The sequence below is a fragment of the Salvelinus namaycush genome, chromosome 10, assembly GCF_016432855.1.
Source record: "Salvelinus namaycush isolate Seneca chromosome 10, SaNama_1.0, whole genome shotgun sequence".
NCBI classification, from domain to species: domain Eukaryota; kingdom Metazoa; phylum Chordata; class Actinopteri; order Salmoniformes; family Salmonidae; genus Salvelinus; species Salvelinus namaycush.
This window is the reverse complement of record NC_052316.1, coordinates 33,234,459-33,259,129: the sequence shown is the minus strand read 5'-3', so window position 1 is coordinate 33,259,129 and position 24,671 is coordinate 33,234,459. Positions and strand designations below refer to the sequence as shown.

The following is a 24,671-nucleotide window of genomic DNA, read 5'->3' as shown; positions in this document are numbered from 1 at the left end:
GCTGGTTGGAGGGAGGACTGGAATTGTGCAATTTATCTCCACGTCTCCTTCTTTATATACAGGGCGCCCTCTGCCTGTGAGCCTGCCCCCTGACTGTTCCTCAATCTCATAGCTACTGTATTAGGCTTATCGATGTGAATATTGATGTGTCTATTCGGAAAGTATTCAGACCCCTCGACTTTTTCCACAATTTGTTATGTTACAGCCGAATTCAAAAATGTATGAAATAGTTTTTTCCCCTCATCAATCTACACACAATATTACATTATGACAAAGCAAAAACAGGTTTTTAGAATTGTTTAAAAATATATATATCACATTTACATAATTATTCAAACCCTTTACTCAGTACTTTGTGGAAGAACTTTTGGCAGTGATTAAAGCCTTGAGTCTTCTTGGGTATGACGCTACAAGCTTGGCACACCTGTATTTGGGGAGTTTCTCCAATTCTTCTCTGCAGATCCTCTTAAGCTCTGTCAGGCTATTTTCAGGTCTTTCCAGAGATGTTCGATCGGGTTCATGTCCGGGCTCTGTCTGGGCCACTCAATGATATTCAGAGACTTGTCCCGAAGCCACTCCTGCGTTGCCTTGGCTGTGTGCTTAGGGTCCTGAGCGCTCTGGAGCAGGTTTTCATCAAGGATCTCTCTGTACTTTGCTCCATTCATCTTTCCCTCGATACTGATTAGTCTCCCAGTCTCTGCCGCTGAAAAACATCCCCACAGCATGATGCTGCCACCACCATGCTGCACCGTAGGGTGGTGCCAGGTTTCCTCCAGACGTGATGCTCTGCATTCAGGCCAAAGAGTTCAATCTTGGTTTCATCAGACCAGAGAATCTTGTTTCCCATGGTCTGAGTGCCCTTTTAAGTGCCTTTTGGCAAACTCCAAGCGGGCTGTCATGTGCCTTTTACTGAGGAGTGGCTTCCGTCTGGCCACTCTACCATAAAGGCCTGATTGGTGGAGTGCTGCAGAGATGGTTGTCCTTCTGGAAGGTTCTCCTACCTCCACAGAGGAACTCTTGAGCTCTGTCAGAGTGACCATCAGGTTGTTAGTCACCTCCATGACCAAGGCTCTTCTCCCCCAATTTCTCAGTTTGGCCGGGTGGCCAGCTCTAGGAAGTCTTGGTTGGTTCCACCAAGTCTTGGTGGTTCTGAATTTCTTCCATTTAAGAATGATGGAGGCCATTGTGTTCTTGGGGACCTTCAATGCTACATAAGTGTTCTGGTACCCTTCCCCAGATATGTGTCACGACACAATCCTGTTTCAGAGCTCTGTGGACAATTCCTTCAACCTCATGGCTTGGTTTTTGCTCTGACATGCACTGTCAACTGTGGGACCTTATATAGACAGGTGTGTGCCTTTCCAAATCATGTCCAATCAATTGAATTTACCACATGTGGACTCCAATCAAGTTGTAGAAACATTTCAAGGATGATCAATAGAAACAGGATGCACCTGAGCTCAATTTCGAGTGTCATAGCAAAGGGCTGAATACTTATGTAAATCAGTTATTTCTATTTTTATACATTTGCAAAAATTTCTAAAAACCTGTTTTGACTTCATCATTATGAGGTATTGTGTGTAGATTGATGAGGGAAAAATTAATTTAATCAATTTTACAATAAGACTGTAACGTAACAAAATGTGGAAAAAGTCAAGGGGTCTGAATACTTTCTGAAGGCATTGTAAATTGATACATGTAGAGTATATTGATATGTGTTATTGTGTATTGATGTGTATACAGGGCTCATCTGTTAAAGAGACCTTGACTCCCTGTCAAAATAAAGGTTAAATACATTTTAAGATATGCTATGTTTAAATTAAATGTAGGCCATCTATTAAAATACTGATTAAGTCCAAGTTTGTTGACACACACATACTTTAACAGTCAATACAAAACTGAAATACATGGGCATGACAAATATACCATGAGGGCCTTCAAAGTTTCGCAGCGGTCTAAGGCACTGCATAGCGGTGCTTGAGGTGTCACTACAGACCCGGGTTCGATCCAAGGCTTTGTCACAGCCAGCCGTGACCGGGAGACCCATGAGGCGGAGCACAATTGGCCCAGCGTCGTCCGGGTTAGGGAAGGGTTTGGTCGGTCGGAATTTCCTTGTCCCATCGCACTCTAGCGACTCCTTGTGGCGGCCCGGGCGCCTGCAAGCTGACTTCGGTGTTTCCTCCGACACATTGGTGCGGCTGGCTTCCAGGTTAAGCGAGCAGTCCGGCTTGGCAGCGTTGTGTTTCGGAGGACGCATGGCTCTTGACCTTCATCTCTCCCGAGTCCGTAGGGGAGTCAGTATTTTCTTTATTTGATATTATTTTATTATTATGTATTATGTATTGTTAAATGCTGTCCTCTCAACAACATATTCAAATTGATAGAGTCTGAAGAGGGTGTTAACCTGTTGATCCGGTGTTATCTGTCTTGTCAATGTGAGTCTTGTGGGAGGGTGAGTAGAGAAACAGGATAGCCAACACAAAGTTCCACATGCCGTAGGTTCCTGTGAGAAAGGCACCGTGACTGTGCATCTAGATAGAGTAGTCACCCAAGCAGAAAGAGTAGTCACCCAAGCGCCAGTAGACTTCAATAACCTGGTGGAATGGAATGGAGTAGAATACAATAGAATGTAAAACAATAAAATAGGAATTTATTGTCCCCCAAAACAGGAAATAATGTATCTGAATTACACAAGAGGGATGGTTATTCTACTCTTAAAACAGAACAAATTGACCCATGTGGCGGAGCACAATTGGCCCAGCGTCGTCCGGGTTAGGGAAGGGTTTGGTCGGTCGGAATTTCCTTGTCCCATCGCACTCTAGCGACTCCTTGTGGCGGCCCGGGCGCCTGCAAGCTGACTTCAGTGTTTCCTCCGACACATTGGTGCGGCTGGCTTCCAGGTTAAGCGAGCAGTCCGGCTTGGCAGCGTTGTGTTTCGGAGGACGCATGGCTCTTGACCTTCATCTCTCCCGAGTCCGTAGGGGAGTCAGTATTTTCTTTATTTGATATTATTTTATTATTATGTATTATGTATTGTTAAATGCTGTCCTCTCAACAACATATTCAAATTGATAGAGTCTGAAGAGGGTGTTAACCTGTTGATCCGGTGTTATCTGTCTTGTCAATGTGAGTCTTGTGGGAGGGTGAGTAGAGAAACAGGATAGCCAACACAAAGTTCCACATGCCGTAGGTTCCTGTGAGAAAGGCACCGTGACTGTGCATCTAGATAGAGTAGTCACCCAAGCAGAAAGAGTAGTCACCCAAGCGCCAGTAGACTTCAATAACCTGGTGGAATGGAATGGAGTAGAATACAATAGAATGTAAAACAATAAAATAGGAATTTATTGTCCCCCAAAACAGGAAATAATGTATCTGAATTACACAAGAGGGATGGTTATTCTACTCTTAAAACAGAACAAATTGACCCATGTGACCCATCACTCCAGGATATTATTGTTGCTCTCACCTGACTGACGATAAAGAAGATGACAGTCACGGCTGCATATGCCAGAGTGTCCAACACCAGGAACTTGAACGTGAAGATAATGCCCCGATAACACCAGGACAGACATGTTAGTGTTAAGACCAACTAAAGGGTATTGGGAAGCACTGTCTGTGCCCAATGATAGAAAAGATAGAAGTTTACCCTTACCACAGATATTCATTCATCCTCATCATGGTTATGTTTAGGATTGAGAGTAGGGTAAACTGATTCTATACTTGTTAGTGTTGAGACAAACTCAAAGTAATGGAGTGGTACTGTGCCACTTTAAAACAAATTGAATAATTATTGCCTTTTACCCACCCTGTTTTCTGTCATGGTCTTCTATTTTCTGTCATGGGCAGCAGTTGGCCTATTTTCCTACTGAAGTTCTAGAATACCTGCTAAACCATGACACACAGAAAGAGGAAGTACAGGCACAAGGAAATACTAGCCACAATGATGAAGGCCATCTGTGGTTTAGGTTAAGGAGAATACAATGTCATTTTTTATAATATAAGGATAATGAGGAAAATGCTCCCAACATTATAGTTCTAATTATAATGTAATAGTGGGTTTGTATCATAGACATAGAGATGCAGTTATTTTCTGAAGAATACTGCTATCTCTGTCCCCAAGTCTAATGACCAGATGTTGTGGAATGGATTCATCCCATTAACTTTTGAGAGTCAAATACTATCTTTGTCAAAATGAAACAGATCAACTAATGCCAAAATAAAAAACGAATTGATGAATACTACTTCTCACTCAGATCAAATATAAGGAGGATAGAAAAGCCAAAGACAATTAGCCCAATCTACTCCCAGTAGGCAGAGGTGATTCCTTACAGTCTCATCTTGAAGAAGAGTGTACACAGGAGAGTACAAATATTCTCATTTAATCATCTGAAAGAACATGTACTCACCACTTACTGTCTCATACAAAATGCTAACCATTGAGATATATACTGTGTATACCAAACATTAGGAACACCTTCCTAATATTGAGTTGCACCCCCACCCCCTTTTGCCCTCAGAATAGCCTCAATTCATTGGGCCATGGACTCTAACCATGGTGTCAAAAGCGTTCCACAGGGATGCTGGCCCATGTTGACTCCAATGCTTCCCAAAGTTGTATCAAGTTGGCTGTCGAGCATGAAAAACTTAGCAGGGTAGCAGTTCTTGACAAAAACCGGTGCTCCTGACATTTTGTCTTGCCCATTTACCCCCTGAATGGCACGCATACACAATCCATGTCTGAATTGTCTCAAGGCTTAACAATCCTTCTTTAACCAGTCTCCTCCCCTTCATCTACACTGATTGAAGTGGATTTAACAAGTGACATCAATAAGAGATTATAGCTTTCACCTGGATTCACTTGGCCAGTCTGTCATGGAAAGAGCAGGTGTCCTAAATGTTTTGTATGCTCACTGTACTGTACACAGCCAGATATACACTGTGTGTACAAAAAATTAGGAACACCTGCTCTTTTCATGACATAGCCTAACCAGGTGTATCCAGGTGAAAGCTACAGTAAAATGGAATGTCACTTACCTATCTGGTTGACTATTCTGAAGCCAATGTAAACTGTGGAACCATCAGCAGGAACTGGAACCAGGGACTCATCTGTTTGTTGGGCAAGGGAACATGGAGAGAAAACACTATGTTGTTGATATCAATAGTCTTCCCCAAAGAATTGTCGAAGTCACAGATCTTGTGATACTGTTTGGGCCCCAAATGCATCAACCATTCGGGCCCCATGTGTTTGTGGTGAATGTGGGGATGGTGGATGTCCACACATTTGGTAGCCAGATAGTGGATAGCCATGGTGGGACTGGGAGCTGATAGAGAGGGATATCAAATACATTATTCAAACGTGAACATTCGCAATTTTACAGAAATGTGTTAATATTTATAGATATGTATGTGGGCTTATAGGCTAGCAACTGATAGGGAACAGGGGAAGAGTTTGAACCACCTTACAGGCTGGTTATGCACATGACAAGTTGCAGTTCAATTGAATCAGTGGAAAGTACAGTATTGCAATATTCTTCCTGTGTGTGTTAATGAACTGAAAACAGCTAACTAGTAGTGGAGAATGATCCTGTAGTAAAGAAACTGTTCGGACACCTCAAGCTGCCTCGTGCGAAAAGAGGGAAAGATGCGTAAAATTATCCATATCACTGACATAACCTATGGGCTTTTAATGTCTAAATAAATTCGCTGTAATGTTTATGATCCAAAGAACTGGTAAATATTTCCTATAATCTGAGAGTATGAAGCCTTGTGCACGACCCGATCAAATGTATTGAAAGCAAGTCTGATAGCAGTGTAGCCGTTCTACACTACATGACCAAAAGTATGTGGAAACCTACTCATTGAACATCCATTTCCAAAATCATGGGCATTAATATGGAGCTGCCCCCCCCCCCCCCCCCCCTTTGCTGCAATAACAGCATCCACTCTTCTGGGAAGACCTTCCATTAGATATTGGAACATTGTTGAGGAGACTTGCTTCCATTCAGCCACAAGAGCATAAGTGAGGTCAGGCACTGATGTTGGGTGATTAGGTCTGGCTCGCAGTCGGTGTTCCAATTCATCCCAAAGGTGTTGGATGGGGTTGGAAAGTTGGAAGTACAGAATCATTTCGAATGTAATTGTATGCTGTAGCGTTAAGATTTCCCTTAACTGGAACTAAGGGTCCCAGCCCAAACCAAGAAAAAACAGCCCCAGACCATTATTCCTCCTCCACCCAACTTTACAGTTGACACTACGCATTCGGGCAGATAGTGTTCTCCTGGCATCCGCCAAACCCAGATTCGTCCATCGGACTGCCAGGAGATGAAGCGTGATTCATCACTCCAGAGAACACATTTCCACTGCTCCAGAGTCAATGGCGCCGAGCTTTACACCACTTCAGCCGACGCTTGGTATTGCGTATGGTGATCTTAGGCTCTGGGTTCTGACTCCTAAACTTGGAATATTGTTCATTATCAGGTATCCTATTGAAATATTGAGTGTTATATTCTAGGGTCTACATCAGAAGTTAATGGTTATCTGCATCAAATAAAATACAATTTTATTGGTCACATACACATGGTTAGCAGATGTTATTGCGAGTATAGCGAAATGTTTGTGCTTCTAGTTCTGACAGCGCAGCAATATCTAACATGTAATCTAATTCCACAACAACTACCTAATACACACAAATCTAAGTAAAGGAATGGAATAAGGATATATACATATAAATATATGGATGAGCAATGACAGAGCGGCATGGTCAAGATGCAATAGATGGCATAAAATACAGTATATACAAATGAGATTAGTAATGCAAGATATGTAAACATAATTAAAGTGGCATTATTAAAGTGACTAGTGATCCATTTATTAAAGTGGCCAATGATTTCAAGTCTGTAGGTAGGCAGCAACCTCTTTGTGTTAGTGATGGCTGTTTAACAGTCTGATGGCCTTGAGATAAAAGCTGTTTATCAATCTCTCGGTCCCAGCTTTGATGCACCTGTACTGACCTCGCCTTCTGGATGGTAGCAGGGTGAACAGGCAGTGGCTCGGGTGGTTGTTGTCCTTGATGATCTTTTTGGCCTTCCTGTGACATCGGGTGCTGTAGGTGTCCTGGAGCGCAGGTAGTTTGCCCCCGGTGATGCGTTGTGCAGACCGCACCACCCTCTGGAGAGCCTTGCAGTTGTGGGCGGTGCAGTTGCCGTACCAGGTGGTGATGCAGTCCGACAGGATGCTCTCAATTGTGCACCTGTAAAGGTTTGTGAGGGTTTTAGGTGACAAGCCAAATTTCTTCAGCCTCCTGAGGTTGAAGAGGCCGTGTTGTGCCTTCTTCACCACACTGTCTGTGTGGCTGAACCATTTCAGTTTGTCTGTGATGTGTACGCCGAGGAACTTAAAACTTTCCACATTCTCCACTGCTGTCTTGTTGATGTGGATATGGGGGTGCTCCCTCTGCTGTTTCCTGAAGTCCACGATCATCTCCTTTGTTTTGTTGACGTTGAGTGAGAGGTTGTTTTGCCGACACCACACTTCGAGTGCCCTCACCTCCTCCCTGTAAGCTGTCTCGTCGTTGTTGATAATCAAGCCTACTACTGTTGTGTTGTCTGCAATCTTGATGATTGAGTTGGAGACGTGCATGGCCGTGCAGTCATGGGTGAACAGGTAGTACAGGAGCGGGCTGAGCACGCACCCTTGTGGGGCCCCAGTGTTGAGGATCAGCGAAGTGGAGATGTTGTTTACTACCTTCACCACCTGGGGGCGGCCCGTCAGGAAGTCCAGGACCCAATTGCACAGGGCGGGGTTGAGACCCAGGGCCTCAAGCTTAATGAGCTTGGAGGGTACTATGGTGTTGAATGCTGAGCTACAGTCAATGAACAGCATTCTTACGTAGTTATTCCTCTTGTCTTGATGGGATAGGGCGGTGTGCAGTGTTATGGCGATTGCATTGTCTGTGGACCTATTGGGGCGGTAAGCAAATTGAAGTGGGTCTAGGGTGATAGGTAAGGTGGAGGTGATATGATCCTTGACTAGCCTTTCAAAGCACTTCATGATGACAGAAATGAGTGCTACAGGGTGATAGTCATTTAGTTCAGTTACCTTTGCCTTCTTGGGAACAGGAACAATGGTGGCCATCTTGAAGCATGTGGGGACAGCAGACTGGGATAGGTAGAGATTGAATATGTCCGTAAACACACCAGCCAACTAGTCTGTGCATGCTCTAAGTACGCGGCTAGGGATGCCGTCTGGGCCGTTAGCCTTGCGAGGTTTAACCCGTTTAAATGTCTTACTCACATCAACCACGGAGAAGGGAGCCCACAATCCTTGGTAGCAGGCCGCGTCGGTGGCACTGTATTATCCTCAAAGTGGGCAAAGAATGTGTTTAGTTTATCTGGAAGCAAGACGACGTAGCTGGTTTTCTTTTGAAGCCCGTGATTGTCTGTAGAACCTGCCACATACGTCTCGTGTTTGAGCCGTTGAATTGCGACTCCACTTTGTCTCTATACGGACATTTTTTTTGTTTGATTGCCTTGCGGATGGAATAACTACACTGTTTTTATTCAGCCATAATCGCAGTCGCCTTGCCGTGGTTAAATGCGGTGGTTCGCGCTTTCAGTTTTGTGCGAATGCCACCATCTATCAACGATTTCTGGTTAGGGTAGGTTTTAATAGTCACAGTGGGTACAATATATCCTATGCACTTCCTTATAAACTCACTCATCGAATCGGCATATACATCGATATTATTCTCTGATGCTACCTGGAACATATCCCAGTCCGCGTGATCAAAACAGCGTGGATTCCGATTGGTCAGACCAGTTCTGAATAGTTCTTAAGACGGGTACATCCTGTTTGAGTTTCTGCCTATAGGAAGGGAGGAGCAAAATGGAGTCGTGGTCAGATTTGCCAAAAAGAGGGCGGGGGGGGGCTTTTATTTGTATTTATTATGGATCCCCCATTTAAGCAGCTACTCTTCCTGGGGTCCAGCAAAATGAAGGCAGTTTATACAATTTTAAAAACATTACAATACATTCTGACTGTGTGCCCTCAGGCCCCTACTCCACCACTACCACATATATACAGTACAAAATCCATGTGTACGTCTGTGTATAGTGCGTATGCTATTGTGTGTGTGTGTGTGTGTGTGTGTGTGTGTGTGTGTGTGTGTGTGTGTGTGTGTGTGTGTGTGTGTGTGTGTGTGTGTGTGTGTGTGTGTGTGTGTGTGTGTGTGTGTGTGTGTGTGTGCACTTATGTTTGTGTTGCTTCACAGTCCCTGCTGTTCCATAAGTTTTTTTTTTTATCTGTTTTTTAAATCTAATTTTACTGCTTGCATGAGTTACTTGATGTGGAGTAGAGTTTCATGTAGTCATGGCTCTATTTAGTACTGTGTGCCTTTCATAGTCTGTTCTGGACTTGTGGACTGTGAAGAGACCTCTTGTTGCATGTCTTGTGGGGTATGCATGGGTGTCCGAGCTGTGCACCAGTAGTTCAAACAGACAGCTGGGTGCATTCAACATGTCAATACCTCTCATAAATACAAGCAGTGATGAAGTCAATCTCTCCTCCACTTTGAGCCAGGAGAGATTGACATGCATGTTATTAATATTAGCTCTCTGTGTACATCCAAGGGCCAGCCGTGCTGCCCTGTTCTGAACCAATTGCAATTGCAAAGTCCTTTTTGTGGCACCTGACCACACAACTGAACAGTAGTCCAGGTGTGACAAAACTAAGGCCTGTAGGACCTGCCTTGTTGACAGTGCTGTCAAGAAGGTAGAGCAGCGCCTTATCATAGACATACTGTACTTCTCCCCATCTTAGCTACTGTTCTATCAATATGTTTTGACCATGACAGTTTACAATCCAGGGTAACTCCAAGCAGTTTAGTCACCTCAACTTGCTCAATTTCCACATCATTTATTACAAGATTTAGTTGAGGTTTAGGGTTTAGTGAGGGTTTTGTTCCAAATACTATGCTTTTAGTTTTAGAAATATTTTGGGCTATCTTATTCCTTGCCATCCACTCTGAAACTAACTGCATCTCTTTGTTGCAGTCATTTCAGTCGCTGTGTATAGTGTTGAGTCATCCGCATACATAGAAACTCTGGCTTTACTCAAAGTCAGTGGCATGTTGTTAGTAAAAATTGAAAAAAGTAAGGGGCCTAAACAGCTACCCTGGGGAATTCCTGATTCTAACTGGATTATATTTTATAGGCTTCCATTAAAGAACACCCTCTGTGTTCTGTTAGACAAGTAACCCTTTATCCACATTATAGCAGGGGGTGTAAAGCCATAACACATACGTTTTTCCAGCAGTAGACTACCGGCATAAAAAAGCCAGACTACGGTTTGCAACTGCACATGGGGACAAAGATCGTACTTTTTGGAGAAATGTCCTCTGGTCTGATGAAACAAAAATAGAACTGTTTGGCCATAATGAACATTGTTATGTTTGGAGGAAAAAGGGGGAGGCTTGCCAGCCGAAGAACACCATCGCAACCATGAAGCACAGGGTGGCAGCATCATGCTGTGGGGGTGCTTTGCTGCAGGAGGGACTGGTGCACTTCACAAAATAGATGGCATCATGAGGGAGGAAAATTATGTGGATATATTGAAGCAACATCTCAAGACATCAGTCAGGAAGTTAAAGCTTGGTCGCAAATGGGTCTTCCAAATGGACAATGACCACAAGAATACTTCCAAAGTTGAGGCCAAATGGCGTAACGACAGCAAAGTCAATTTATTGGAGTGGCCATCACAAAGCCCTGACCTCAATCCTATAGAAAATTTGTGGGCAGAACTGAAAAAGCGTGTGCGAGCAAGGAGGCCTACAAACCTGACTCAGTTACACCAGCTCTGTCAGAAGGAATGGGCCAAAATTCACCCATCTTATTGTGGGAAGCCTGTGGAAGGCTACCCGAAACGTTTGAGCCAAGTTAAATAATTTAAAGGCAATGCTACGAAATACTAATTGAGTGTATGTAAACTTCTGACCCACTGGGAATGTGATGAAAGAAATAAACGCTGAAATAAATCATTCTCTCTACTATTATTTTGACATTTCACATTCTTAAAGTAAAGTGGTGATCCTAACTGACCTAAGACAGGGAATCTTTACTACGATTAAATGTCAGGCATTGTGAAAAACTGAGTTTAAATGTATTTGGCTAAGGTGTATGTAAACGTCCGACTTCAACTGTACATGGCTGTGACAATAACCAAGGAGAATTCTCTTGGGAGATAATACGGTCAGCATTTGATTGTGAGGAATTCTAGGTCAGGTGTGTTGTTACAATTACACCATGAGTCGTTAATCATGAAACATACACCCCCACCCTTCTTCTTCCCGTAGAGATGTTTATTCCTGCAGGTGCAACGTACAAAGAATACAGGTGGCTGCATCGACTCCGACAGCATATCCCAAGAGAGCCATGTTTCCGTGAAACAGAGTATGTTACAATCCCTAATGTCTCTCTGGAAAGCAACCCTTGCCCTAATTTTGTCTACCTTGTTATCTAGAGACTGGACATTAGCGAGTAATATACTCAGAAGTGGTGGGCAGTGTGCGCTCCTCCGAAGTCTGACCAGAAGACCAATCCGTCTACCTCTTCTCTGGCGGCGTTGTTTTGGGTCAGTCTCTGGAATCAGCTCAAATGCCCTGGCTAGTTCGGACAAAGGATCCGCTTCGGGAAAGTCGTATTCCTGGAAGTTGATATCTAATAGTTCTTCCTGGATGTATGTAATAACACTTAAGATTTTCTGGACTAACAATGTAATAAATAATACATAAAAAACAAAATACTGCAAAGTTTCCTAAGGACTAGAAGTGAGGCAGCCCTCTCTGTCGGCGCCATTTTAATGTCCGCCCCTATCACTTAACTGTAGGAGGAATGTATATGGTGGAGGCAATTAAGTTTGGAATGTATTGCGTAAAGTAAGGTCAATAACATGTGGCAGGCACGGACAAGGGTGGATTGATGTGGTGTAGTGAGGAAGGGAGTCGAGGTCAGGTCACATTAAGGGAGAAGGAACAGTTTATTGCCCGTATCACTTAACTTCCTGCCGAGCAATAAAGATGTAATGTTTAGAAAGAAGGAGGAGACTCCACCCAAATTGGGGTATATATACTATCACTGGTGGAAATATGTTTTGCCTGTTCAGCTGTTCGATCCTTTGGGGGAATAAACTTGGTTGGAGCTTTTATAGTGTCCGTCAATTTATTACTCAGATATTTAGAACCTAACACAGTTGACTGGGGTAGCTGTAGCAGGGCAGAAATTTGATGAAATTACTTGTTGGAAAGGGGGCATCATATGACGGTGCCACTTTGAGTCACTGAGCTCTTCAGTAAGGCCATTCTACTGCCAATGTTTGTCTATGGAGATTGAATGGCTGTTTGCTCAATTTTATACACCTGTCAGCAATGGCTGTGGCTGAAATAGCCGATTCCACTAATTTGAAGTGGTGTCCATATACTTTTGGCCATACAGTGTACCTCAATGGTCTTTTTACTTTTGGTTTTGTACACTGTCACCAGCGTCAAACAGCTGTAAATATGACATTTTCGGGTATTTAACAAATATTTCAAAGCGGTTTAGATGGTAGGCTAATGATTCTCTACAATAGCCTTCATTATAGCCTATATTGTTTGTTAGGTCACATAAACTAAATGAAATTAGGCGACCATTTTCAAATGCATATTTTTCTTTTCATTTTTATGATCCTAAAGAAGTGGAAATCTTTCCGATAGCCTAATCTGACAGAAAATCAAAACTGGGTTTCACTTACCGATCAATCCCCCGACTAAAACTGACACTACTTGAAGACTGAGCAAAATTATTCCAGTACATACCGGCTTCTTTGTCGTCATGTTTTCAATGATTGCTCCAGCCATTTCAAAAGTTATCGAAATAAAGATGCAGAAGTTCCTCAGTGTCCTTCCAACACTGACTCAGGGGTATATGTAACATAGTAAATGTCAATCCGGGACACTCCAAATAGTATGATATGTTACGTTTCGTATGGTAGGCCTATGTATTAATTTGTGGATATCCTTCAAGATTTTCATATATGTTACGAATTACTATTCGGATGACATATTACAAATTGGAATTCGGATGACATATTACAAATTGGAATTCTGTACAAAATGTTCCGAATTACAATTCGTACAATATGTTCCGAATTTGCTAAATGTATGATATATCACTAATTCCAATTTGTTGTGGGCAGGTGGCTAACGCTAATGTTAGCAAAGTGGCTAATGCTAACATTAGCTAGGCTCAGGGTTAGGGTTTAAGGTTAGGAGTTAGGTTAAAGGATTACGGTTTGCTAACATGCTAAGTAGTTGCAAAGATGCTAATTAGCTCAAATTGTCAGTGATGAGATCGAACATGCAAGTATGTTTGCTCTAGCTTCTGTAGCATTGCAATAAATGCTGTACGGCCACCCTAGACATTGGATTGACCATGCAGAGCCTTTTAAAGTTCATATAAGGAAATCAGTAAATTTAAATACATTCATTCGGCCCTAATCTATGGATTTCACATGACTAGGAATACAGATATGCATCTGCTGGTCACAGATAGCTAAAAAAAACAGTAGGGGCATGGATCAGAAAAACTAGTCAGTTTCTGGTGTGACCACCATTTTTCCTCATGCAGCATGACACATCTCATTCGCATAGAGTTGAGCAGGCTGTTTATTGTGGCCTGAATGTTGTTGGACTCCTCTTCAATGGCTGTACGAAGTTGCTGGATATTGGTGGAAACTGAAACATGCTGTCGTACACATCGATCCAGAGCATCCCAAACATGATCAATGGGTGACATGCCTGGTGAGTATGCAGGCCATGTCACTGTCGGTCATTGTAATTACTTTACATTAGTTGTCCTATTTAGAATAATTTACCATCAAAACATAATTGCATTTTATGACTTGTTGGTCATAGTAAAATAGAAAAATTTAAATCAGCTTTTGTCCATGATGATGTATAAAACTGAGGCTGACATACACAGTACAAAAACACCTAAAAATGAGGAAAGAACTGTAAATAACTCCAGAATACATGAGGAACAATAGGTCACTATAAAAGATGTTAACTTTATTGCTTAAAGAATACAACTTTATAAAAGGCATGTGAATGGGTAACACAATGAGAGGTTACCAATCTTTATAGAATTCACCACACATTCATAATGCAACTTTATCATACTGCACCACAGAAAAACAAATGTGCACCCCATTCCCAAAATAGTGCACTACTATTGACAAGAGCCAAAGTAGTGAGGCATAAAGGAAATAGGGTGCCATTTGGGATGCAGATTATAAAAAGCCAAGAAGAAATCGAAGCATTTTTTCAAGGTGAAAGTTACCATCAGTCATTGAGAACAGTAACTTGAGTGCACACTGCACCCACATCTCTTTATACTACACATGGAACATACACTTTGGGCTCATATACTTGGGTTGTTAAGCTCTCCTGTGGTTGTGACCCAAATTGCACCCTATTCCCTATGTAGTGCTCTACTTTTGACCGGGACCAATTGTTTTCTGGTCAAAGGTATTGCACAATATAGGGAATAGGGTGCCATTTAGGACACATCCTATATCTTTGGTTATATGAGTCAGTCAAAAAAGATTCTGAAAGGAGTAGCTAATCAGTTAGCAATACTGTAGGTGAACATCCTAAAAAAAAAGAATCAACCTACTTACACCATGTACAATGCCTTCAGAAAGTATTCAGACCCCTTGACTTTTTCACATTTTGTTACGTTACAGCCATATTCTAAAACTGATTAGAAAACAGAAATACCTTATTTTCACAAGTATTCAGACCCTTTGCTATGAGACTCAAAATTGAGCTCAGGTGCATCCTGTTTCCATTGATCATCCTTGAGATGTTTCTAGAACTTTTGGAGTCCACCTGTGGTAAATTCAGTTGATTGGATATGATTTGGAAAGGCACACACCTGTCTAGATAAGGTTCCACAGTTGACAGTGCATATCAGAGCAAAAACCAAGCCATGAGGTCGAAGGAATTGTCCATTGAGCTCCGAGACAGGATTGTGTCAGGGCACAGATCTGTAAAAAAACCATCCCTATGGTGAAGCATGGTGGTGGCAGCATCATGGTGTGGAGATGTTTTTCAGCAGCAGGGACTGAGAGCCAAAGTACAGAGATCCTTGATGAAAACCTGCTCCAGAGCATTCAGGACCTCAGACTGGGGCGAAGGTTCACCTTCCAACAGGATAACAACACTAAGCACACAGCCAAGACAACGCAGAAGTGGCTTCGGGACAAGACTCTGAATGTCCTTGAGTGACCCAGCCAGAGCCTGGACTTGAACCCGATCTAACATCTCAGGAGAGACCTGAAAATAGCTCTACATCCAACCTGACAGAGCTTGAGAGGATCTGCAGAAAAGAATGGGAGAAAGTCCCCAAATACAGGTGAGCCAAGCTTGTAGCGTCATACCCAAGAAGACTTGATTCTGTAATCGCTGCCAAATGTGCTTCAACAAAGTACTGATTAAAGGGTCTGAGTAAATGTAATTAAAAAAAAATATTTTATTAGCAAAAACTTCTAAAAAATAGTTTTTGCTTTGTCATTATGGGGCATTGTGTGTAGATTGATGAGGGGGAAAAAATGATTTAATCATTTTTAGAAGACTAATGTAACAAAATGTGGAAAAAGTCAAGGGGTCTGAATACTTTCCGAAAGCACTGTGACCGAGCTAAAATAAAACAAAAAGCATTTGAATCCTATTTTACAAATCAAAACATATTCACAACCATTCTTAGTGTTTCTGAAATATGTTGGGTGCATCCCAAATTATTGATCAGAGCCAGTTTATATGGGATGTGGTGCTATTTGGGACATATCCGTCATGTTAAACAAACATACAAAGAGGGGGGTAAGGAACAAGTTCTGTAAAAATGATTTACCAAAAAAGACATGCCAGTAGGAGGAATAAGCAACGCCCACCTTTGGCAAGACAAGTGCGGAGCTGTTCTCCTGACCGCCCCCACAAAAAATACTAATTATTGTAGGAGAGATAATACGCCTAACCTGTCCTCCTGTTCTTTTCTCAACATAGCCAAAACCATGATCCCCCCCCCCCTCCCAATATACCCTTTGCACCATTTTCCATGCCACCTTACATCCATTGATCTCTAACCTACAAATCACACAGAAAATTACAATTCCATGCCAGATGTAACATTTGATTTGTAATTGGCAAAAAAGTTGTTAATTTAAGTGGAGGAAAGCTTGAAAATGTATCTTTATTCAAATGTGTTTTCAGGTACTTCTGTCAAAAAAGAAAAAATGTCTACCTAGTATGTGACAATAAAAACATATATATATAATAAAATTCCCCATATCTATGTACCTTGAAACTGTCCATAATGTGAACTCCTGATACTGGACTGGTGGGATTATGTCCAAACACAGCTCAGATCACTGCCAATGAGAGTGTTCGGAGTGAGAAAGAGAGGGCTGCTTGCCGACACTGTCCTAAGACAAGGGATATGGCCTGGGTCGTGTTCAGCAGGCACGAAACGGATGAAAACAGCCAGAAACAGGTGGTAGCCTACTATCTGTAGTTATCCAATAAGAAATTCTTGTTTTTATTATCTGTTCCAAATGTTGCAGCCCAGACCCAGGGATCATCTTCATAATCACATGTCATCCTCATCATCCTCATCCTGGGAGGAGCCAGCCTGCTGTCCAGCGCTGGCGGATGCTGCAGCCAACTGGGCCTGCTGGGCAGCTTGCTGCATCTGGAGCCACTCCTGCTGGGCCAGCTCGGCCTGCTGCTGCCGTGCCTGGAACACAGTAAATACAGTCAGTCCACCAATAAATTAGACATGGATAGAGATGCAAACAGCAAAGCAGGGGAGCCACTCAACCTAGAATATCTACTAAATGTTACCAAAACAAATATACATTATTTGAGCTTTTGTCACACTGCAGAAATATCTGTTTGTACACTGCAGTTATCCATTCCTGGTGAAGGTGATCTATCAAAGTGCAGAGATGTGGCAAGAAATAGTCTGAATCAAACAGGTTATCCGTCTTGATCCTTAACACAGGTAACACACTTGTAACCTGGCAACGATCAGTCTGGTTAACCAGGTTATGACTTTTGATCCTTACCTTAGCAAATAGTTCCTGCTGTTGTCTGAGGAGCTCTTCCTCTGGGATGCCCAAGTTTTCCAGGCGAGAGTTGGCCTTCCTCCTTTTAAGTGCTACTGTTTTACACTCCTGCAGGACATCCTTCACCTCTGTGATGTACGACGCAAAACCCAAGCTTTCAAGTGCTGTGGAGAAGAGGATATGGTTAGGGGGGGAAATTATGGAAACAATGTTGGGGAAAAGGAAAGACATTTATTCAACAGTCTCATCACTTGATTATTGTTGGAATTCCTAGTGCATAACTAGCTAACTTGGTTCCAGATTGGTTTACTATAACTAACCTGGTTTACAGATAAGTGGCCAGGCAAGCGCATACCTGCATTAACTACAAAATACATGGCAGGCAGGAAGGGGGAAAACATATTCTTTACAACTGAATATATTTTCAAACCTGTTGATACAGAATAAAAAATACAAAAGACACTAACCATTAATGACATGTTCAGGTGATATGGTCTTCTTTTCAGACTTGTTACATATTTCATTCGCCTCTGATGAGATTAGATGTATGAACTCTGTGCAGCAGTTCACAACAAGCTCTCTTGCATCGTTGGCAACCCGTACGTTGGGCAGAGTTTCTTTGATCATTTTGTTGATGGCTGCCCTGGGAATGGTGAGGTCGTCATCGTTTCCCGACGAAGAAGCCATCGTATTCCAGATAACTAGTTTCTCAAGTTAATAAAAAACGAAACTGGGGGAAAGCTTGATTTGATGGTAGGGTATCGCAGAGGGCTAACTAGCTAACGTTACGTGTTGAAAGTGTCGTGGGCTAGACGCTAACGTTGGCTAGTTGGGTTTAAAAGTTAAACTAGTTATGCAAACTAGCTACACAAAAGCCTATTGACACAGCATATCCTAATGTTACTGTAGAGACGTGGAATGTAACGAATAGGTCTAAGTAAAACACGATGGTGAGGACAAGAGAAAATGAAAACCAGCTAGCGAGTTAGCAAGCTATGGTCCATCTATCGCAACGCGTTAGTCTAGCTAACATTAGCTAGTTAGTTACCTGCAGCGGCTTTTGAGGACATGGCTATAGCAAGCGTGTCGTTGGGATCATTTCGTAACGCAGTGTTGATCCCCAAAACACTGTTTAAACCAACATCCTGTATACACTGGAACGAGAACTACTGTTCCTTTATCGGCCGAACGAAATACTTTAATTCATTTATTCTGTTAAGTTCGGTTCACCGGCAGTTCGGCACTGAAATTTCTGAGGAAACGATCCACGCAAACAAAACCCCTTTCCGGTATATTATTTTTCTACGGTGCCATGTGAAATCGACCAAATAAAAATGTCGCCACCTACTGTGTTGAAGGAACAATAATACCATAATAAAAATGTATAGCAGACCTACATATGGTTATAATACTTAAGTATGCAAGCTTATTTCCCCTTTCCCAATTAGACTAAAACAGGTATTACAATTGACCTTTACCATGTTTTTAAAAAATCACGTCACCCTATTCCTGTCTTGTGCTTGTTCAGTACAAACAAAAAGGTGATCTAATAATGTGTAGGTAGTGGTTAATATTGGATTATCCTTTAATAAAATTGGGGCTTTGAATGCAGTGTAATATTCTATAACCTGTGAACTATGGATTAGTGGCCCAATAGATAATAATGTTACATAATTGGATGTCCACACATCTCATCAATGGTGATGGATCCTTTCATTGTAGGCTCTGTCAATACAAAAGTCCATTGAGAATCCCCAGTGAAACATTTTGCCCAAATTGAAAGGTAACTATTCCATCAACTTTTGAATCCGTACATTTTCAACACCAACACTCAGAAGATAAAACATTGGAATTGTATGTTGGTTTATAATTTATAATAAAAAAGTGAATTAATTAGAAAATTGCCTTTTGGGACACATCCTAAGAATTGCTCTTGTCCTTATCTATAGTGAAGCTCTTGCGGGTCCTCCAGCGTAGCAGCTTGAGGAAGTTGAGGCTGGCATTGAAGACCTTGTCGTGCTCAAACACCATCTTGTAGAAGGTGTCGATGGGAAGGTCTCCGTTTGGATCAGCATACTTCAGGGTGGTCATGGGGGTGTACAAGGTGTTGGTCTGGTGCCGGAACGGAGGGTTGTCCATGGTGATGATCTTGTGTGTGTGCTAAGGGAGGAAGACACGGAGAAGGAAGGGCCATTGAAAATGAGATAAAGAATTCAGAATAACCTGAAATAAATAAAAATAACTGCCCAGAACATGGTTTTCTGGAGATGCACTGTTGAGGCCCTTGTACAAGTCAAGTGAGTCAAGCTAGGGAGAGACATTTAAGCACAGCAATTTGAACACATGCACCAAACAAACTAACCCTGTGATTTAGAATTACACTTTACTTAGTCTCGAAGTATAATGCCTTATAAGATGTTATATGTATAAGCCTTTATAATGTGTCAATTTGAGCCCAATAGGCTAATATACCTCTGCTATGTCCTCAGGTGTCTGTCCAAGGCTTTCATAGATCTGCTTGAAGTTCTTCATATAGATGTTGGTAAACATATCTGCTGTCACTTTGTCAGCTTTGGAGAGGTCTGTCTTCATGCCCTCCTCATAGACCTTATGCTCAAACTCCGTCACCACAGGGCCTGGCTCAATCAAACTTATACTGCCACAGCAATGACAGCAACACACACACACACACACACACGCACACACACACACACACATAATTACTATTTTAAGTGAATGTTCAGTTAGCCTAGTAAACTCAATTATATTCTGTCACCAAAACCCTTTTGTATTTTCTGTATCTAATACCACAGGAAAATCTATAATAAATCCTAAGATTGTGTCTGTACGCTGTTGCTTCTTATAAATCATCTCTATAATATTTGTTGGGTGTGGTTGTTATTGCCATTTTACCCAACTGTAGCATGTTTTTTGTCACTCGTGGCATGAAACACTGGTAGGATATTGCAGTGTATAAGTGCAGATGTTGGTGACATGGACGAGTGGGCTACAGGTGTTGGTTAGCATGCATTATTTCCCCTGAGGGGAAGGCAGCTCCACGATGCATCCTCTCACTCCCTTCTCTAATCTCTGCCCCATGAGACTAATTTAACTCTCACAAACAGAGCAGTGTGAATGTACCCTCCACACACACCAGATGCAGTATGTGGTAGGGAAGCTCTGGTCCAAGGTGTTAGTACTTGCTAATGCTGAGCATTCCTTAGCAAACCACACTAACGCCCTGGACCAGAACTAGTGGTACGGTAGGACTACTTACTTCAGATTAAACCTCATGGCTTGTACGGCCATGCTTTCACAGAAACCCTCCACAGCAAACTTGGATGCTGCGTAGATATCGTTGAACAATATACCTGTGAAAAAGGTGAATGCCACCAAATAATTTATACAGACCGGATGTGTCAATTGTAAAATGTAAATTTATGAAGTTCAGATCGTGATGGAGTCTTTCCATTTCTAAGCCTAGGGTTATTCAACGGTTAATATTGAACCAGTAGCAGTGTGGGAATTATGGTGTTCGGAGGGGCTCAGCCCCCCAAATGAGACATGAGCTCCCCTAAATGCAACAAAAGTTGCAAACTTTGCTGGGGATCTCTTTGAACTATTCTCCTATGTGTTTAAAATGCAATTTTGTACTGATACAGTGGTAAATATTAAAATAAAAGCGCATTCCAAATTAAACGAACAACCCTACCTCTGTCATGGTTTAATCCAGTGACAGCTGGTTCAGGTTATTTCAATCGTATTAATCTATTTTCTCTGGCTGTCTTCCTCTCTCTCTGTCTTGAGTATACCCTAGAAAATTTGCAACATTGTGTCGACTGGATTCAGCCTGCTAGCAAAATTGCAACATTGTTTTTAACTGGGCCTTCGCAGTTTCCCGTGTCGATGAGCTCGGGACAGACAAGACTGTATTTACGTCCATATTTCAGCCCTTTTTCAGGTGTCCTGACTTTTCTTTTTACAATTTTTTTTAAATTTGTCAGCAAAATACATCAATTAATGCAGGCTACAAGAGTTTAGATCTTGAAAACATTGCACGTTTTGGTGTTTTTTAACAGATGTCTCTTTCCATTAATCCAATGGCTGGTGCACTGTTTGGATGCTGGAATTTATTTTGGAGCGGACCAATGTGCTAAGGTAGCCTACTTTTTGAAGTGATTTGACAATCAGATGAAAACATCATGCCTGGTTGCGTTCATGCCACATTACAACTGGTAATGCATGTTTACCTTTAAAATACATGTCTGTGCTATTAGGCACATACAAATGTGTAGCCTACTCACAAATACACTTGATGGTCTGTAAGAAAACCTCATGAAAAGCCATTGTGTGAAAAGAAGCAACATCTCTTACCCTGTATGCCCATGACACTGCTGATCACAACAATATGGCCGCTCTTCCTCTTCTTCATGTCTGGCAGGATCTCTTTGAGGAGTCTCACTAGACCAAAGAAGTTGGTATCCATGACAGCCTTCATCTCCTCCATAGACTGACACTCTATGGGGCCTACCAGACCCATCCCAGCATTGCTGACTGAGAGGGGAAAATATAGGTTTGTTCAGTTATGTGGAAACTTTCTGATCGTTGCGTTTGCAAATACAAATAGAATCAGCAGAACTGAAACGATGCCCTATTCTACATTACAGACAATTATATCTGTTTTCTATGATACATTTCTGCCTGAATGTTCTGTAACGTTACATCCTACTGAACCGGCCACTGGAATTGGGGTGTGAGGGAAAAGTCAGTGCAGGCCATTTTAATTTGACTGTACAACCAACTAGCCTTACAATAGAATTACAGTCTAATTCTTTACTGGGTTTGTAATGCAAACGCGATCAGGGAAGTCAGTGTCAATACATATAAACGTGGGATTATTAGCCTACATGTAATACCAGATAAGGGTGTATGCATGCATCCGTACTTACTGAGTATGTCTAGCTTGCCATCCGGTAGGCTGGCCACACAGGCCTTGATGGAGTCTTCATTGCAAACATCCAGTTGTTTAATCACCAGGGTCCTGCCCAGAGTCCTGCCTGCCGCCTCCACAAGTACCTCTGCCTTACCCAGGTTCCTCATTGTGGCATACACTGGAGAACACAACACAGGTGTATCTTAGTCTCTTAGAAGCAGACAAGTTTGTCTATGAATATTGTGTAGCTGTATAGTCTGGGGATTAGGAGTTTCTGACAATACTTTTGGGGATTTTGAAGGTAAAGGAACCATCCTCACAATATCACTGCTTTCCATAATAATTTTAAGAGATAGCTGAGATTTCTTCCATTGACAGAGGTGGAATAAACATCACATTTTGGTTACCATAACATTAAATATCCAAATTCTGTTAAACCCAAAAAGTACCCATTAACTTACCAATGAACCTCTTCTTTTCATCCTTGGCGATGCGTACAGCCAGGGCCAGGCCGATGCCTGAGGAGCAACCTGTGATGAGGACAATCTTCTGGTTCATCTCTGCTGTTAGTCTCACAGAAACTCCTTTGTCTTTAAGAACCTAAATTGAGAAAAATTCCTGGATAAGGCTAATAAAGTGATTTGAACGGTACAAAAATAAATTGGTCTCACAACTCCAGTATCAGGTAATGAGGGACAGCAGCAGGGAATGAAAGCGAGGAGGGAATGAAAGCAATGGGGGAGCGAAAGTGAGGGAAGATTGAAAGCGAGGGGGGAATGAGAGAGAAGGACGGAATAAGAGTGAGCATGAGGAGATGAAAGAGAGGGAGTAAAGGTGATTTGCTTTCGGCTCAGTAATCCACTGTAGTCAGACTCAGCAGAAACAGCCTTATACAGGAGCATGATTAGCATCCATTAGCATGCCATACACATAGACTACACCTATACACATACACAATCAATCAAATGTATTGTATAAAGCCCTTTTTACATCAGCATTTGTCACAAGAAACCCAGCCTAAAACCCCAAACAGCAAGCAATGCAGATGTAAAAGCATGGTGGCTAGGAAAAAAACACACTTGAAAAGCAGAAACCTAGAGAAGAAACAGGCTCTGAGAGGTGGCCAGTCCTCTTCTGGCTGTGCCAGGTGGGGATTATAAGACTACATGGCCATTAATTTCTCTAGGATAGGGGGCAGCATTTTCACTTTTGGATAAATAGCGTGCCCAATTTCAACTTCCTTCTACTCATCCCCAGAATATAAGATATGCATATTATTAGTGGATTTGGATAGAAAACACTCTGAAGTTTCTAAAACTGTTTGAATCATGTCTGTAAGTATAACAGAACTTATGTAGCAGGCAAAACCCCGAGGACTAACCATTAATTATTTTTTATTTTTTAGGTCACTGTCTGTTCAATGAGGTTTCATTGGAATACTGGATTTCTAATCACCCTGTTTTCAGTTCCTACCGCTTCCACTGGATGTCACCAGTCTTTGGAAATAGGTTGAGGTTATTCCTTTGTGCAATGAAGAAGTAAGGGTCATGTGTACTGTTTGAGAGTTGCGCAAGACTTGAAAAGTAGCGTTAGTTTGTTGATCTCCTGTATTGAAAACAGATAGACCCGTCTTCAATTTGATCGATTATTAACGTTTACAAATACCTTAAGTTGTATTACAAAAGTAGTTTGAAATGTTTTGGCAAAGTTTAGAGGTCATTTTTGAGATATTTTGTAGTGACGTTGAGCAAATTGGAAGCTGTTTTTTTCTGGATCAAACGCGCCAAATAAATGGACAATTTCGATATATATGGACGGAATTAATCGAACAAAAGGACCATTTGTGATGTTTATGGGACATATTGGAGTGCCAACAAAAGAATCTCGTCAAAGGTAAGGCATGATTTATATTTTATTTCTGCGTTTTGTGTCGTGCCTGCAGTGTTGAAATATGCTACACTCTCTTTGTTTACTGTTGTGCTATCATCAGATAATAGCATCTTATGCTTTCGCCAAAAAGCCTTTTTGAAATCTGACATGGTGGCTGGATTCACAACGAGTGTAGCTTTAATTTGGTATCTTACATGTGTGATTTAATGAAAGTTTGATTTTATATCATTTTTTGAATTTGGCGCTCTACATTTTCCCTGGCTATTGGCCAAGTGGGACGCTACCGTCCCACATATCCCAGAGAGGTTTTAAGGCCCAATCTTTCTTCAAGATGTTCAAACATTCATAGATGACCAGCAGGGTCAAATAATAATCACAGTGGTTATAGAGGGTGCAATTTCATAACCCAGAATTCAGAGGTCGAGACACCAGGTGCGGTAGAGATAGACACAGAGAGAGAAATGATTCCAAAACAAATCAAATTTTGGTAAACTCAATTATCTATTGGGTGAACATATGTTTCCCATGCCAAGAAAGCCCTTTGAATGTAATTGAATTGAAATAGAGAGAGAGAGAGAGAGAGAGAGACAGCAAACCAGTGACTCAGCCCCTTTAATAAGGATCAGAGGCAGATAATCCTGGTGGAGAGAGGGGAGCTGGCCACGCAGAGACAGCAAGTGTGATTCGCCACTCC

At 41.9% G+C, this 24,671-nt stretch overlaps 2 protein-coding genes across 2 annotated transcripts; both read right to left on the bottom strand.

Moving 5' to 3' along the window:
- Positions 1–15,686: 15,686 nt before the first annotated feature.
- dr1 (down-regulator of transcription 1) lies at positions 15,687–18,414 on the bottom strand. The gene is made up of 3 exons (XM_039001984.1): positions 17,622–18,414; positions 17,155–17,318; positions 15,687–16,823 (listed from the first exon to the last, which is right to left on the bottom strand). The coding sequence occupies exons 1-3, from the start codon at positions 17,839–17,841 to the stop codon at positions 16,677–16,679; spliced, it is 531 nt and encodes a 176-aa protein (XP_038857912.1). The 5' UTR covers positions 17,842–18,414; the 3' UTR covers positions 15,687–16,676.
- A 435-nt stretch (positions 18,415–18,849) lies between these two features.
- Positions 18,850–22,845, bottom strand: zgc:109982 (uncharacterized protein LOC553564 homolog). Its single transcript, XM_039001983.1, has 6 exons — positions 22,549–22,845; positions 22,104–22,265; positions 21,529–21,708; positions 20,432–20,525; positions 19,627–19,810; positions 18,850–19,314 (listed from the first exon to the last, which is right to left on the bottom strand). The coding sequence occupies exons 1-6, from the start codon at positions 22,643–22,645 to the stop codon at positions 19,075–19,077; spliced, it is 957 nt and encodes a 318-aa protein (XP_038857911.1). The 5' UTR covers positions 22,646–22,845; the 3' UTR covers positions 18,850–19,074.
- Between the last annotated feature and the right edge of the window lie 1,826 nt (positions 22,846–24,671).

What these genes read in the sequence shown, in the direction of transcription:
- dr1 (XM_039001984.1), bottom strand. Translation starts at nt 17,841, where the DNA reads ATGGCTTCTTCGTCGGGAAACGATGACGACCTCACCATTCCCAGGGCA. An exon ending in ACCTGAACATGTCATTAATG is followed by an intron (nt 17,319 to 17,621) that starts GTTAGTGTCTTT and finishes TCTTCTCCACAG; the next exon opens with CACTTGAAAGCTTGGGTTTT. An exon ending in AGCAGGAACTATTTGCTAAG is followed by an intron (nt 16,824 to 17,154) that starts GTAAGGATCAAA and finishes ACTGTGTTCCAG; the next exon opens with GCACGGCAGCAGCAGGCCGA.
- zgc:109982 (XM_039001983.1), bottom strand. Translation starts at nt 22,645, where the DNA reads ATGAACCAGAAGATTGTCCTCATCACAGGTTGCTCCTCAGGCATCGGC. An exon ending in TGAAAAGAAGAGGTTCATTG is followed by an intron (nt 22,266 to 22,548) that starts GTAAGTTAATGG and finishes TGTGTTCTCCAG; the next exon opens with TGTATGCCACAATGAGGAAC. An exon ending in CACCTGAGGACATAGCAGAG is followed by an intron (nt 19,315 to 19,626) that starts GTATATTAGCCT and finishes TTCCTCCCTTAG; the next exon opens with CACACACACAAGATCATCAC.